This window comes from Diceros bicornis, chromosome 5 (genome assembly GCF_020826845.1).
Source record: "Diceros bicornis minor isolate mBicDic1 chromosome 5, mDicBic1.mat.cur, whole genome shotgun sequence".
NCBI classification, from domain to species: domain Eukaryota; kingdom Metazoa; phylum Chordata; class Mammalia; order Perissodactyla; family Rhinocerotidae; genus Diceros; species Diceros bicornis.
Genome location: NC_080744.1, coordinates 39,513,672 through 39,528,603, shown reverse-complemented (window position 1 = coordinate 39,528,603; position 14,932 = coordinate 39,513,672). Strand labels below are relative to the sequence as shown.

Genomic DNA, 14,932 nt, shown 5'->3' with positions numbered 1-14,932 from the left:
GGGCTCAGAGCCGGTGTCCCCAATGCCCTCACCCTGCACCCCCACAGGACATGGTGGATGACACCCACATCAGGAGCATCAATGACTGGTCACTGCGGCTCAAGAACCGGGACCCCGAGCAAGTCAAGACCATCTGCCAGCGGCGGCACCAGCTCAACAACAGGCCCGTCCTGGAGGAGGGAAGCAGTGGGGCTGGGAGAGGGGCTGGAGGGCCACCTTAGACTCGGCCTTACACCCTCTGTGCCAGGTGGAACAGTTTCCAGGGCAACCTGCTCCGGTACCAGTGGCAGCTTGAAGGGGCCCTGGAGATACACTCCTTGTCCCGAGAGCTGGATGACGTCACCGAGCGGATTGAGGAGAAGGTAAGCAGTGAGAGAGCAAAGGCAGCCGGTGAGCCAGGGGACTGAGGGTGCCCAGAGTCTCCCACAGGCCCCCCCGCCTGCCTCTCCTCTGCAGCTGGGGTACATGGAGGCTGGTCCTGCCAGGGTTCTGTCAGGGGGTCCGTAGGAGACCCCATTGCAGGCTCTCGGAGGCCGGCCCTCCTGACTCCTTTTGCCTCCAGCAGCACCGTGAGTCCAGAGGCCAGAGCATCCCCTTCCTCTGTTGTCCCTGGGCAAGCCCAGCCCCGCAGGAGGTTTGCCCAGGATTGCGTAGCAACCACAGAGAAACGTGGGCTAACTGCTGGCAGAGGCAGAGGTGAAGAGGGTGAGCGCAGCCTGAGAAGCCCCTGTGACACGGACAGTGGCCTGTCCCTGGCCTGCAGAGGGCTCTTTGCCTGGCTGTTCTTCCTCCTCCTCTGGTTCCTGCCTCGGCCAGCCACGCCTGGCTCTCTGTCCAGGCTCAGTTCCCCCAAAGGAAGGAGAGTTAAACGAGACAGTGTATGTGGAAGCCTCACACAAATGCAGATTACTACCTCCGGGGAAACTCCAGCCCCGAGTCTCTCTGGGAGTCGTCCTCCCGCACAGAAGGGACCTCTGGTCAGGGCCTGCGCCCTGCCCCAGCCTGTGGAGGGCCCCGGGGAAGGGAGTCAGGCTGGGTGCTTTCCACACAGAAACTCTGCGGCCAGCGACCCCTGTGCAGTTAGGGAGGAGCTGGAGCAAAGGCCAAGCGTATAATGCCCCATTCCTTTCCAGGCCGCCCTGATTCAGGGCCCGGACTTCGGGAAAGATCTGGAGAGCGTGCAGAGGCTGCTGCAGAAACACAAGGAGTTGGAGCAGGAAATGGGCCTCATCCAGGCCCAGGTGGAGGTGTGCAGCTGGGTGTGGGGTAGGCCCGTGCCCAGGGTACCTCCTCTGTAGGAGGGCTGGCGGGAATCAGGACATCGAAAGCCAGCCAGGGCCACTCAGCTATACACCCACAGGCTGGGGGCCTCCTGCAGCTGGGGGATCCCTGAGCACAACCCGCCTCCCTGCCCCTGACCTGGCTTCCGCCACAGCTTCTAGAGCGTGAGGTGGGCCGCCTCTGCCAGAGAAGCCCTGGGGCAGCCCACAGCCTCAGCCACAAGCAGCGGGAGATGTTGGACAGCTGGTGGCAACTCCGGAGCAGGGCCCGGAAGTGGTATGAAGCCCCTGGGGCTCCCCCCACCTTCCCCTGCAGCATCTCACTCCCCACACTTCCCCTTGGCCTGGTTTTCCCCGAGAGTCTTTCTCCATCCTTCAAATAACCATCTGTGTTGTCACCCCACCAGTTCCAAGCCCGTGGCCCTTCTTTGGCTGGGGGGATTCAGGGACAGAAGGCACTGAGGGGCGCAAGGGGAAAAGAGGGCTCGGAGGCCTGGGGCTAGCTGATGAACCCCATGGGCAGGAGGGAGTTCCTAGATGCCCTGCAGCAAGGTCAGAAACTGCAGGCAGTGCTGCAGGAACTGCTGGTCTGGGCCCGGAGGCTGCGGGCTGAGATGGACGCCCGAGGCACCCCCCGCAGCCCCACGGAGGCCCGGCGCTTGTTGGAGGAGCACCAGGAGCACCGGGTGAGCGGCAGGACCTGGGCCTTTCCTGGGATCTTGCCGCCTCTCTGCCTTCTCCCTTACTGGGGTCCCCACTTTCTCTGTCACCTGCCTCTGCCTTTCTTCTCTTCTATCCCACCCCCTCGGCTGTCTTCCACACTCCCCTCCTCCCCACTGGGCCTCCTCCCTCCCACTGAGACAGCCTCAGCCTCTGGGATCTGAGCCCAGTCCTGTTACAGGCTGAGCGGGACTCCCGAACAGACAGCATCAGCCTGGCCCGAAGCACCGGGCAGCGACTGCTTGCAGCTGGGCACCCGTCCACCCCCGACATCCGTCGGGCCCTAGCTGATTTAGACCAGGAGCTGAACAGCCTGGAAGGGGCCTGGCAGGAACACCAGCTCCAGCTCCAGCAGGCCTTGGAGCTACAGGTGGGCAGCCTCCATCCTGCGCCACCCCCTGGGGCCTCGCTCACCCCACTGCCCCGGCCAAAGCCAAAGCCAGAGAGGCTGCTGTGCCAGGGGCTTTTCCCACCACCCACCACCCAGCTCGCCCGCAGCAAGTCTTGCCTGCCGTGGACTTGTTCTGTTGAGCCAGGCCCAAGGTCCCTGGTTTCTCCACTGGGCCGCCAATAGGGTCACTCCACCTGCAGTGACTGGACCCTCTGCTCACTTCCTCTTACCTTTTCCTTTCTTGACAGCTGGTTCTGAGTTCTGTGGAGCAGATGGAAAGTTGGCTCTGCAGCCAGGAAGCCTGCCCAGCCATTGAGGGTCTGGGGGTAGGTGCCGGGCAGGAGTGAGGGAGAGTTTACAAGACCAGCGTTCAGGATCAAACCAGCCAGTGCTGCCTGAGCTGCCCAGGCCAAGGGGATCTCCTCAGCCTCGACCACACTGGTCACTGAGCAGTCACTTGCCCGTCGATCATGAGCAGTTCTTGTGACCTGGACTATGTCCCCAGGGAATGCCATTGGAGCTTAGAGAGGGAGTGTGTGGCCCTTGACCTTTTCTTGCCTTCTTCCCACCACCCTTCTCACCTCTGCCCTCCTCACTTCTTTATGCCCAGAGGTTTCTTTTCCCGCCACTGTCCCAACCCCTGCAGCAGGTGAGCCTGACTCATGGGAGACCTCAGAGAGTAATTAGGGGCTCAGCTGAACTGTGCTGACGTAGCCTTACTGGGGCTGCAGAGGAGGGGGTGTTCCTGTTATGTGAAAAAGCTCCACTGCCCTGGAAATTCTGACATTTGACCCTTATCCCCAGTACCTACCCTGATTAAGAATTGCTGTCTTAAAGCCAGATACAGCCTTGAGGAATTAGAGGGATGTGTGTGGGCAGAGCACTTGCCATGGGGATGGGTGTTTGATAAGATGGCTCTAGGTGGGAAAGCAGATAGCTTGGGATGAGGAGGGGACAGCCGCCTGGACAGTATTGGCTTCCTCACTCCCGCCAGGACTCCTTGGCCAATGTGGAGACCCTCCTGTGGAAGCACAAGGTGCTGGAGCAGGGCCTGGAGGCACAGACGGACAAAATCAGCACAATGGAGGCCGCAGCTCGCAGCCTGCACCGGGGTGGGCATCCCGAGGCCCAGAGTGCCCTGGGCCGGTGCCAAGCTGTGCTCCTGAGGTACCCCTGGCTCGGGGCTGGAGGGGAGCCGTAGGTGGGCTGGCGTGGGCACTGGGCATCTGGCTCTTCCCTTCCTGCCCTTCCACCTGTTGGCCGAGGCTTAGCAGCCTGTTTCAAGGGCCAAGGTCAGATGCCAGGACCCACCACTCCTGGCCCTGCAGTGTGTCGGCCAGTTACGGACATCAAGCAGTGCAGGCTCATCCAGCTGAGATAAGGGGGAGTTTCACAAAGAAGCATATACGAGGAAACTCAGAGAGAGCCGACCTAATGCAGTGGCAGAGCCAGAGCACAGTGGTTGCTGCGTCGGCCCTCCAGGGCAGCCAGTCCTGAGTTCCCATGCTGCCCACTCAGGGCAGGACTTGGGGCAGATTCCTCACAGAGTCTCGCGGGTACAACAAGGGGGTAACGTCTCAGGGTTTGGTGAGGACTGAAAGGGTGCCCTGGTGTCCTAGCATGGTGCCTGGCTCTTGGGCAAGTTTGCAGATTTCTTATGCTCATTTAACTGAAGCCGCCGGCCCAGCTTCTGAGACTCCAGGCTCCACATTTTTCCTCATAAAAGCCCATCTGGTTCAGCTGCCTCCTCCAGCTCCTCAGACTTTTAGATCAAGGCCAATTTGGCCAAAAGCTGGATCCCAGACTGGCGGGGGTCTCCATCCTCCTCAGAGAGCCAACCAGCACTCCCAATGTTTATAGCACCTGGTGCTGACGCCCCGGCAGGGGCAGGGCGGGGCCATCCCCTCCTCCTCCTTGCAGGTGGACCCCACCTGGGTACCCCAGAGGTCTTTGATTGACAGATGGAAACATTGGCTCACTGGTCTCTGTCAACATCCCCTCCCCCCAGTCACTTTAGGTGGTTCCTGGCAGGCCCAGCTGCCCCCCAGGACAATGCCACTCTGACCCCTTCCCCTCTGGGCTTCTGGCATCCTCTAGGGGGGCGTTTCTGTTCAGTCATTTCTCTGCATCTCCCCTGCCCCCACACACTTTGGCAGCCCCAGCAGGGGGAGATAAGGTTCACACTCACACCAACGTGAGAACTGTGCTTGTAAGAGTTGTGCGTAGACCCCGGGGGTTGGGGGAAATATTGGAACTTCTTTTCCTATTTATTTTATAAGAAGACCTTATTTTTAATTTTTATTTTTGTGTATATGGCAGTATACTTAATATACTGCTACAGAAGTACAAGCGCACCCACACACACATACGTATATATTTGGGGGGGTGGTGCCTGCTCAAAAAATTGTTACTAATAGCAGCACATGATTGGAGCCGGCCTGGTGGCGTAGCAGTCAAGTTCCTGTGCTCCGCTTTGGTGGCCCGGGGTTCGCAGGTTCGGATCCTGGATGTAGACCTACACACCGCTCATCAAGCCATGCTGAGGCAGCCGTCCCACAGAGAGCAACTAGAAGGATTTACAGCTATGACATACAACTATCTACTGGGTCTTTGGGGAGAAAAAAGGGGGAAAACTGGCAACAGATGTTAGCTCAGGGCCAATCTTCCTCAAAAAAAAAATTTTTTTCTAAAAAAGTCTTTGCATTAAAAAACAATAGCAGCGCATAATCAAAAAAGTGATTTGGATACTATATTAGTTTGCTCTGAGTGCCATAACAAAATGCCACAGACTGACTGGGTTAAACAACAGAACTGTATTTTCTCACAGTTCTGGAGGCTGTGAGTCCTGATCAAGGTGTAGGCAGGGCTGGTTTCTCCGGAGGCTTCTCTCCTTGCCTTGCAAATGGCTGTGTTCTCTCTGTGTCCTCACAGGGTCGTCCTTCTGTCTGCGTGTCTGTGTCCTAATCTACTCTCCTCCTCCAGTCATATAGGATTAGGGCCCACCCTAATGACCTCATTTTAACTTAATTATGTCTTTAAAGACCCTATCTCCAAATACAGTCACATTCTGAAGTCCTGGGGATTAGGGCTTCAACATACATATTTGGGGGGGACACAATTCAGCCCATAACAGACACTAATAAAGAGTGGAAGTAGAATGTGTCTCTATTTCAAAGGAAACACCAGACTCGGGGTATAATGATACCCAAGAAAGGCTGTCCTGGGCTGGAAGTGCACACATATGTGCACGTGTGTGCGTGCACAGGCACACACACACCTGTGGCAGCTCCAGGTCCTGGTTGGCAGACCTGCGGGCCCACAAGACCCTCCTCCTGGCAGGAAAGAGGCACTCCTGGAGCGCGCCAGGACCCGCCGCCGCCGGCTGGAGGAGCTCCGGCAGCTGCGGACCTTCCTGCAGGACTCCTCCGAGGTTCCCCTTGGTCGGGGTGGGGAGTGGTTGTTGGCGGGGAAGGAGTTGCCCCAGGAAGAGGTCACCCTTCCTCTGAGGCAGCCCAGAGCTTAGGGGGAAGGGGACAGCCCTAGGCAGCAGAGCCTGGTCCTCCCCGTACGCCCAGGTGGCCTCATGGCTCAGGGAGAAGAACCTGGTGGCCCTGGAGGAGGACTGGCAGGACCCAGCCATGCTGCAGGCGCAGCTGCGGAAGCAGCAGACTCTCCAGGCTGAGCTGGACACGAGTGCGCACCAAAGACAAAGGCTGCAGATGGTGAGGCCCTGGGGGGCCCGGCTCGGGGGCCTGGGACAGTCCGGCCGGCCAGGACATGGGCCCACCCCACAGACCCCTGGCAGCCAGCTCTGAACCATGGTAATGGACGGCCAGCTTTCTGTGGGTGGGCGCCATGCTAAGCACCAAAGAACAGTGAGAAACAGTGGCTTCCTGGGGCACCCTCTCCAAAAATGGTGGCTTTTCAAGAATTTCGAAGATAGTGTTTTGATGTGATGGTTTTTAAAGCTATCTTGGAAAGACATTAATGTTCAGAATCAGGGCATAGCTAGCAGTGCTGTGGGTAAAGGAGTCAAGTGTAGCACCTTTTAAATTTACCCTCTTCCACCTACAAAGGGCAGGCCTTGACCCCAGGCTGGCTCTGAAATAAAGTTCCCTGTTAAGTATTTTATCTCATTTAAACGAAAGAACCATTATTATCTCCATTGTATGGATAAGGCAACTGAGCTCAGAGAGGTTAAGGAATTTGCTCAAAATCACACAGCTAGCACACAGAGACTCTAGAGCTGTGGGGCTGATGGTTGGAGCTGACAGTTGCCCTGGTACCAGCAGTCCTGAGTCCATGAGGTGTGTGCCATTTTGTGGCTCTAGGAAGGGCACAGGCTGCTGCAGGGGGGCCACCCGGCCTCAGAGACCATCCAAGAGCGGCTGCAAGAGCTGGGAGAGCTCTGGGACAAGCTGCAGGCCAACTGCCAGAAGAAGGCAGCCAACCTACAGGCAGCCTGCGAGGTGAGGTTGTGCCAGCCACAGAGCAGGCTAGACGGGGCTCCCGGCCTCTCCGCCTTGTGCCTACCTCACATTCTCATCTAGGCCCTGCGCCTGAGGAGGAGTGTGGAGGAACTGGAGAGCTGGCTGGAGCCCATGGAGATCGAGCTGAGAGCACCCCTCAGGGGCCAGGACCAGCCTGGGCTGGAGGAGCTCCTGGAGGCACAAGGAGAGCTGGAGGCTGCAGTGGAGAGGCAGACCAGGCAGGCACAGGCCCTGCTGGGCCAGGCCCAGGCCTTTATCCGGGAAGGCCACTGCCTCCTCCAAGGTGTGGAAGACCAGGCCCAGCGGCTGCTTCAGAGGTAGATCCCTTATGCATCCTTCCCCTGCCTTCCTCTTCCCTGCCCCCCAGGGTCTCTCCTCAGGGCGTCCCCCTGGCCACATTGAGGGGCACAGACGGTGAGCTCTGAGTCACCATCTGGTCCTAATAGTGACGACCAACTGTGATCCCCACCTGTCCTGGTCCCGCCCTCCGCGGCTGCAGGTTCGAGAGCCTGAGGGAGCCGCTGCAGGAGCGCAGGACGGCTCTGGAGGCCAGGAGCCTTCTCGTGCAGTTCCTCAGGGATGCCGAAGAGGAGCTGGCCTGGGTGCAGGAGAAGCTGCCCCTGGCGGCCGCCCGAGACCACGGCCAGAGCCTGAGTGCTGTGCTGCGCCTGCAGGAGAAGCACCAGGTGTGGGCCCCCCAACCTGACCCAGGGGAGGCTCAGTCAGCCAAGGAAATGGCCCCGAGACCCAACTGGGAGCTCTGCCTCCAGCGGGGTTTAGGGGCACCTTGGATTCTTTGTTGGTCACAAGGACAGGGAACTCCTTGGGGGCAAGTCTGTGGGGTCCCATGAGGCTTCAGGCACAACTCTGGGGTCCCCCGAGTAGGGCCCAGTAGCATCCCCTGACTGTCTTCCCCTGACTCCACAGAACCTGGAGAGCGAGATGAGCAGCCACGAGGCTCTGACCCAGGCAGTGGTGGGCACCGGGCACAAGCTGGTGCAGGCTGGGCACTTTGCCGCCCGTGACGTGGCCGCTCGAGTGCGGCAGCTGGAGAGCGCCATGGGCCACCTGCAGGCAGAGGCTGCGCGGAGGCGGCAGTGGCTGCAGCAGGCCCAGGAGGCCCAGCAGCTCCTGACAGAGGTGAGGGGGTGATGAGGACGCCCAGAGTGCATGTAGGCCTGGACAGTGACCCCCACGTGGGGCTCCGGCTCTCTGGGCATCTTCCGTCACCTCCACTAAGTGGTCTCCTGCCCCCGAGGTCTTCCTCCTGCATGTTTCCCAGAAAAGAGGACCCTGCGTTTAGTTTGGTTTTGCTGTTTCTTCTAAACCAGTGGTTCTCAATCAATGCTTTACATCAGAATCACACAGAACCTTTAATAAATACTGATACTCAGGCTCCATTCCAGACCAAATCAGAATCTTTAGCGGTGAGACCCAGAGGGAGTTTTTAAAGCTCTCAGGTGATTCCACTGTGCAGCCAGGTGGCCACAAACCCTAAGCCGGGAGCATCAGCCAGGGAAAACTGACCTCGTCTATGTCACCCCAGCTCCTGGAGGCAGAAGCCTGGCTGGCAGAACGGGGTTGTGTCCTGGACATCGAGGACGTGGGCCAGAGTGCCGAGGCCACGCAAGCCTTTCTGCGGCAGCTAGAGGCCACAAGGCGAGAGCTGGAGGGGTTCGGCACACGCATCGAGAGGCTACAGCAGACTGCAGCCCTCCTGGAGAGTGGACAGAACCCAGAAAGGTGGGTGCGAGCCAGGCCCCTCTAGGGAGGAGCAAGGAGGGGCGCTCCCTACAGAGGTGAGCGAGGCTGGTGCCACCGGGAGAAGAGGGCTCCAGTGGGGCTGTCCTTCCTGCCACAGCCCCAAGGTGCTGGCCCAGATGCAGGCTGTGAGGGTGGCCCACTCAGGGCTGCTGCAGAGAGTGGAGAACAGGGGCCAGGGCCTGTGGGAGCAGCTGCAGCTCCACCAACTAGAGCGGGAGGCCCTGCTCCTCGACGCCTGGCTGGCCAGCAAAGTGGCCTCCACTGAGTCCCAGGACTGTGGGCAGGACCTGGAGGCCGTCAAGGTGAGTTATTCCTGAGCAAACCTGGGGGAGAGTGGATTGAGGCTGAGCAAGGGCAGAGAGGTGTGCATTTGGGGTGAGAGGGAGGCCAGGGGTGAGCAGAGGGGAAGTGGGGGGGGTCTCTGGGCTCTGGGAGGGCCCCTGCGGCTCTAGAGGCAGGGCTGAGGGCCGCTGGAACTGTCAGATACTGCCGAGCCCTTCATGAGCTTCGAGAGCTGCTGGGCACCACCTCCTGGGTGACCCTCCCTGGCCCCACACCCTTGCAGGTGCTGGAAGAGAAGTTTGATGCTTTCAGAAAGGAAGTCCAGAGCCTGGGGCAGGCCAAGGTGCAGGCCCTGAGGGAGCTGGCGGGCTCCCTAGAGCGGGCAGCACCCAGGTGCTGTCCCCAGATCCAAGCCCAGAGGAATCACATCGAGGCCACCTGGGAGAGGCTGGACAGGGCAATAAAAGCCCGCACACAGGTAGCCACACCAGGCCAGGGGCAGCCAAGGAGCAGGGACATCTGTGCCTTTTGCCTGGGCCAGGGACTAGCAGACCCACCAGCTCTGTGTGTGTGTATGTATGTGTGTACGTGTGCGTATATGTGTGTGTGTATTTGTGTGTGTGTGTGTGTGTGTGTGCACGTGGAGGGAGGTGGCTGCCTCTAACTCCTAGCGCCAAGTGGATTGGGAGTCTTGAAGTCTTCCACCTCCAACCCGCTCCACAATTGTTTCCTCCTAATGCAGTTCATACCTCCAAGGAGAAACAGAAAGCATGTCTGGCCAGCTTCTGAAACTTGAAGCTCCCCCTAAACACAGGCTTCAGTTTTATTAAGACACACACCTTGTCGATCTCCCTTCCTTCACCACACATTTAATGGGGTGAGATCTCATCGTCATGCAACAGAGGCTCCTTCATTCCACCCGCTCCCTCTTGTGATCTAAATGCTCTGAGTGGATTTGTGTGCCAAGGGAGTTGTCGGTGTCGCTCCACCACCTTAGCTCTGAGCCACAACTGGTGGTTCCTATACTAGCAGCCCAGCTACCTGAGTCCCTGATGGATCCCGCAGCCCGAAGGTGCTATTTTTGAGGGTGCAGGCCGGGCAGGCTCCTGAGCTGGCCCTCTTTCCCTCTCTTGGCCCCATCAGAAGTGCTGCAGGTGGTGCCTGCCTGGGCCCAGCCAGACCCCTGAAAACCAACCTCACATGGACCCATCCCCCCCCCACTTCAGAGCCTCTGTCTCTGCCCTTTTCATGAGTTGTGCACTGAGGACCCTCTCCTCGCAGAATGCCCCCGGGGCCCTAACACGTCATCAGTAACATCAGATGTTCATTGAGCAGCTGCCACGTTTAGGAATTTTTCTGTACCTGGTGGTTACGAACGAGTCACCAAGCCCCATGGGCCTCCTTGTTTAAAAGGAGGTGGCCCAGGAGGCTATGTCTTCAGGGAGAAAGGATTCTGGGAGAGAGCTTGGCCCAGAGCAGGCCCTCCCTCCCCTCCCAGAACCTGGTCGCAGCCCGCGAGGTCCGAGGCTTTGAGCAGGCGGCGGCTGAGCTCCAGGGCCGGATGCAGGAGAAGGCCACCCTGATGGAGAGGGATGCCCGTGGCCACAGCCTGTCATCTGTTCAGATCCTGCAGCAACAGCACAGGTGCCTGGAGGTGAGGGTCTGCACCCCGTGGCTTGCCCGTCTGAGCCCCTCCCTGAAGGCGGTGGTAAGGGGACCCCAGAGCAGTGAGACGAGGGCCCTTCCAGCCCGGGACTGCTTGCCCAGGTGGTGGAGCAGAGCCAGGTAGTCTCTCCCAGTCTGGGAGGCAGCAGGACTCTCAGAGAGGACTGGGTGCTCCCTGAATGAGATGCCACAGGTTACCATGAGATGAGGCCTGAGGGTGTCTGTGTGTGTTCTGGCGGCAGAGGGAACTGGCTGCCATGGAGAAGGAGGTAGCACGGGTGCAGACGGAGGCCTGCCGACTGGGTCAGCTACACCCTGCGGCTCAGGAGGGCCTGGCCAAGCAGCTCGCTGAGGTGCAGGACGACTGGGCCACCCTGGATGCAAAGGCCCAGGAGCGGGGTCGACAGCTGGAGCAGGCTGCCCAGGGCCACACCTTCCTCGGACGCTGTCGGGAGCTGCTGTAGGTGGTGTCCTGCCCCAGCTGTTGGCTCAGCTCTTCAGGGAGCTGGACTCTCCCTGCCCCTGCATAGCTCATGCCCTGCCCCCGTCCCCAGGCTGCCCTCCCGGCCCTGACAGCTTCCTTTCCCTGCTCCGCAGAGCCTGGGCTCAGGAGAGGCAGGCGCTCATGTCCTCGGAGGAGCTGGCTAGGGACATGGCAGGGGCTGAGTGGCTCCTGGGGCAGCATGAAGAGCTAGGGCGGGAAATCAAGGAGCACTGCCTTCAAGCCCAGCATATACAGCAGGAAGGGCAGCACCTGGTGGACAGTGGCCACTTCATGTCCCTGGAGGTATGAGCAGAGGTGGGCCTGGGGTTGAGCTGGGCACGGGGCCCAATCACCCAAGGCCTCAGAACCCCCAGCAGAAGAGGAAGGCCAGACAAGGGGCAGAGAGAGAGACAGAGAAGGGGAGGGTGCAGGCCTCAAGGCCTTCCCTCTACACCACTGCTTGGCACGCCGGCCCTCCCCTACCCAGTGGCTCTGCCTGAGCATCTCACCCACAGCACCCCTCCTGCCAGGTGACAGAGTGTCTGCAGGAGCTGGAAGGGCAGCTGCGAGCACTCAAGGAGGCCTGGGCCCTGCACCAGGAACGCTGCGAGGAGAGCTGGAGGCTGCAGAAGCTGCGGCAGGAGCTGGACCAGGCTGAGGCCTGGCTGGCCTCCCGGGAGGGCCTCCTGCTGGACCCCAACTGCGGAGTAAGCTGAGGCCCTGTCCTCTAGCTGGCTGCACCATCCAGCAGCTACGGCCAAGGGCAGGTCCTGCTGCTCCTCCGCTCGCTGGCCACCCAGGCCGGGTTGCCAAGGGCAAGGGGAAAGCTCTCGCCAGCCCCAGGAGCTGGGCCTCACCCCGTCTTGCTTCTCCCCAGCACTCGGTGTCAGATGTGGAGTTGCTGCTCTGCAGACATCAGGACTTTGAAAAGCTGCTGGCAGCCCAGGAGGAGAAGTTTGCCCAACTGCAGAGGAAGGAGGAGGTGAACGAGGCTGGGGCGAGGGTGCACCAGGAGACAGGGACCTGAGGGCTGGGGGTCCGAGAGTCAAGGTCTCCCCAGAGCACTGAGCCCACATCTGACCCTTCAGGGAAACCCCATTCTTTCCCTTGCCAGCTCCTGTCCCCCACTGTCCTGGTAGGCTAGGGCACTACTGTGGACTGGGGTGAGAGGACAGTCAGAGCTGAAGCAGGAAGAGAGGAAGAACAGTCAGGAGACAGGGCTCTCTGGGTAGGAGGGATTTGAGGAGGAGAGGCTGGGTATGGACTCCTCTGGAGCCCTGACCTGGCTCACCCTGTTCCCCTCCCCAAGATGGAACAGGAGGTGAAGGGGCTGAAACCTGGGAGAGTTTGCAGCGGGCTGATCTCCCTCCACCAGGGGCCCTTCGGAAGCTGGTGGCCAGGAGCACAGCTGGCTGAGAAAAGGGACCTGCAGCCGGGTGTCCCTGGTGGGCCACACATACCTTTTGCCACCACTGTCTCCCTGGAGCATGCGGCCAGGCAGCAGGAGCCCAGCAGGGCCCATACCCTGGAGCCAGCACTGAGGCTCTGGCGGCCGGGAGCACCAGGCGTAGGAGCCGAGAGTCATGGGCAATGCGGAGGTTGGGGAGGAGTGGTACCTAGGCCATTTTTCCAGAGGGGGCCCATCCTCTGTGCGGGTCCTGATATTTCCCGGGCCCCATCTTGAATTTTCAGGATGCAAAGGGTGCCCCCACCATGGAGGGGTTTTTGGAGCTTAAGCAGCAGCTCCTGCCTGGGGAGAGGCAGGTAAGTGCCAAGAGATTCCGTCTCCAGGCAGCTCCCCGCCACAGAACCACTCGAGGGACTCAGAGGGGCCATTTTGGACTCTGGGTGGACTCCCCTCTCCCTGCCCCCATTCTTAGGGCAGTTTGGCTCCTTGGGGCCATGTCACAGCTTTTGCCTTACCTGATGGGGCAGGGGCTCCCCTTCCTGGTTTCCCTGTCAGGCTCCCTCTTCCCCATGGGCACCTTGGTCCTGGTGCCGCCTCACTGCCTTCCCTCCACAGCCCAGCTCGAGCCCCTGGGATGGCTGCTATGGGGTCTTGGGAGGCAGCTCCCTGAGCCTATTCCGGGATGAGATGACGGCAGCGGAGGTACCAGGCAGTGTGTGGGGAATGCAGAGGACAGAGGGCCCCATGGGGAAAAGCTGAGCTGGCGGTGACCTGCCTCTCATCTCCCCTCAGAAAGTGGCTCCCACGGCCACCCTTGATCTTGCGGGAGCCCAGTGTGAGAGGCTGAGGGACCACCACGGCAGGAAACATACTTTCTCCTTAAGGTGAGAGCCACGTGGGGAGAGACACTGGCCCGGGACATGCTGACTCAGCAGGCACAGCCTCCCAAGAGTGGCTGAGGGGTTGGAGGCAGGGGTTCCCCGCATGGGAGGAAAAGAGTTTGACCCATGGCTGTCTGGGTGCCAGGCTGAGCGGCGGGGCGGAGATCCTGTTTGCAGCACCATCAGAAAGGCAGGCTGAGAGCTGGCAGCGAGCCCTGAGCAGCGCGGCAGGTGGGCTCCAGGGGAAGCCTGGGGCAGGGTGTGGGGGCGGGGGACATTGATTCTCTGGGCCCCAGGCTGCTGCTGTTTTATGCATCCTTGGAAAGTTGCACATCTCTCATCTCTATAGCCTGATAGGTTAGTGGGACTTACTGTCTTTGCTCAAAGAATTTAAGGCCCAGAGAGGATAAGCAGCTTGCCAAAGAACACACAGCTCATTAGTAACAGGTGGGGCCAGGCTTGATCCCTGGCTGCCTCTTGGTCTGTTCCACCTGCTTTGGAGTCTGTGCTCTGACTCCAGAGCCCTTCCCATGAGGACCGTCATGGGCTTTCCTAGGCTCTGCTCTGTCTGATCCTGGGGCTTCTCTAACATTCTAGTCCTCAAACAGCTCTGAATGCATCTCCCTTGAGGTGTCTTGTAGACAGCGGCCAAACCCAGTTCTACCACCAGGGGGAATGCATAGAAAGCAGCCCCTTACACCACTTTCTCTGTGGTCTGACAGGCTTCCCAAGGAGAGTGTGCTCAGGGCATGTCCTGAGGCTGCTGGGGACTCCTCCCAGTCTCTCTGGGTTTCTGGCTCTGTTCCTCACTCTGCCTCTGTTCCCCTGGGGTCTCCCTGAGACTGTCCTTCCAGAATCCCAAGGGGATCTTGAGTTTCTTTAAGAGTTTCAGAATCTCCTCCTGGCTGAGCCTTTCTTAGCCCATCAGCATTCAGTCTTCCAGGAGGCGGTCCTGCCCCTGCCTGCACTGACCTCCTCATGGGAAAGGCTTGGTGTAGACAGAGCCTCCAGAAGCCGGAGTGCCTTAGTCTGTTTGGGCTGCTATAACAAAAATGCCACAGACTGGGTAGGTTATAAACAAGACATGTATTACTCATAGTTCTGGAGGCTGGCAAGTCCAAGATCAAGGTGCCAGCAGATCGGGTGTCTGGTAAGAGCCTGCTTCTGGGTTGCAGATGGCTGCCTTCTTGCTGTGGCCTCACAGGGCAGAAGGGGCGAGGGAGCTCTTGGGGATCTCTTTTATAAGGGCTCCACCCTCATGACCTAAGCACCTCCCAAAGGCCCCTCCTCCTAATACGGTCGCCTTGGGGTTAGGATGCAAGGAGGAAGGAGCGCGCGGGGACGCTGCTGCCTGCGGACGTCCTGGCCTCTGGGCCAGGGCTGACTGCTGGTCTGCCTTTGCTCTGCAGCCCACAGTCTGAGCCCAGAACTCAGAGCCAGACCTCTGGGCGCCCTGGCTGCTGAGAGGCTGCCCAGCATGGCAGCTCCACTCAGGTAGGGCACCTGGGTGTGTGGGCAGGTGGGAGTCCTGAGCCTCCATGACTGCCAGATGCCGCCCTCTTAAGTC

At 59.8% G+C, this 14,932-nt stretch overlaps 1 protein-coding gene across 1 annotated transcript in view; it reads left to right on the top strand.

Annotated features, from left to right (window-relative positions):
• SPTBN5 (spectrin beta, non-erythrocytic 5) overlaps positions 1-14,932 on the top strand; it is a 49,811-nt gene that overhangs the window by 33,746 nt on the left and 1,133 nt on the right. The window contains 28 exon segments of the mRNA XM_058540537.1: positions 48-163; positions 248-362; positions 1,134-1,247; positions 1,436-1,557; positions 1,804-1,966; positions 2,182-2,370; positions 2,640-2,717; positions 3,386-3,558; positions 5,731-5,821; positions 5,967-6,113; positions 6,723-6,860; positions 6,942-7,198; positions 7,381-7,567; positions 7,809-8,021; positions 8,428-8,624; positions 8,743-8,947; positions 9,211-9,405; positions 10,426-10,581; positions 10,835-11,052; positions 11,190-11,379; positions 11,607-11,783; positions 11,954-12,058; positions 12,452-12,643; positions 12,769-12,840; positions 13,100-13,186; positions 13,277-13,368; positions 13,511-13,596; positions 14,775-14,859. Of these exon segments, the coding sequence (XP_058396520.1) occupies positions 48-163; positions 248-362; positions 1,134-1,247; positions 1,436-1,557; positions 1,804-1,966; positions 2,182-2,370; positions 2,640-2,717; positions 3,386-3,558; positions 5,731-5,821; positions 5,967-6,113; positions 6,723-6,860; positions 6,942-7,198; positions 7,381-7,567; positions 7,809-8,021; positions 8,428-8,624; positions 8,743-8,947; positions 9,211-9,405; positions 10,426-10,581; positions 10,835-11,052; positions 11,190-11,379; positions 11,607-11,783; positions 11,954-12,058; positions 12,452-12,643; positions 12,769-12,840; positions 13,100-13,186; positions 13,277-13,368; positions 13,511-13,596; positions 14,775-14,859 (4,160 nt within the window).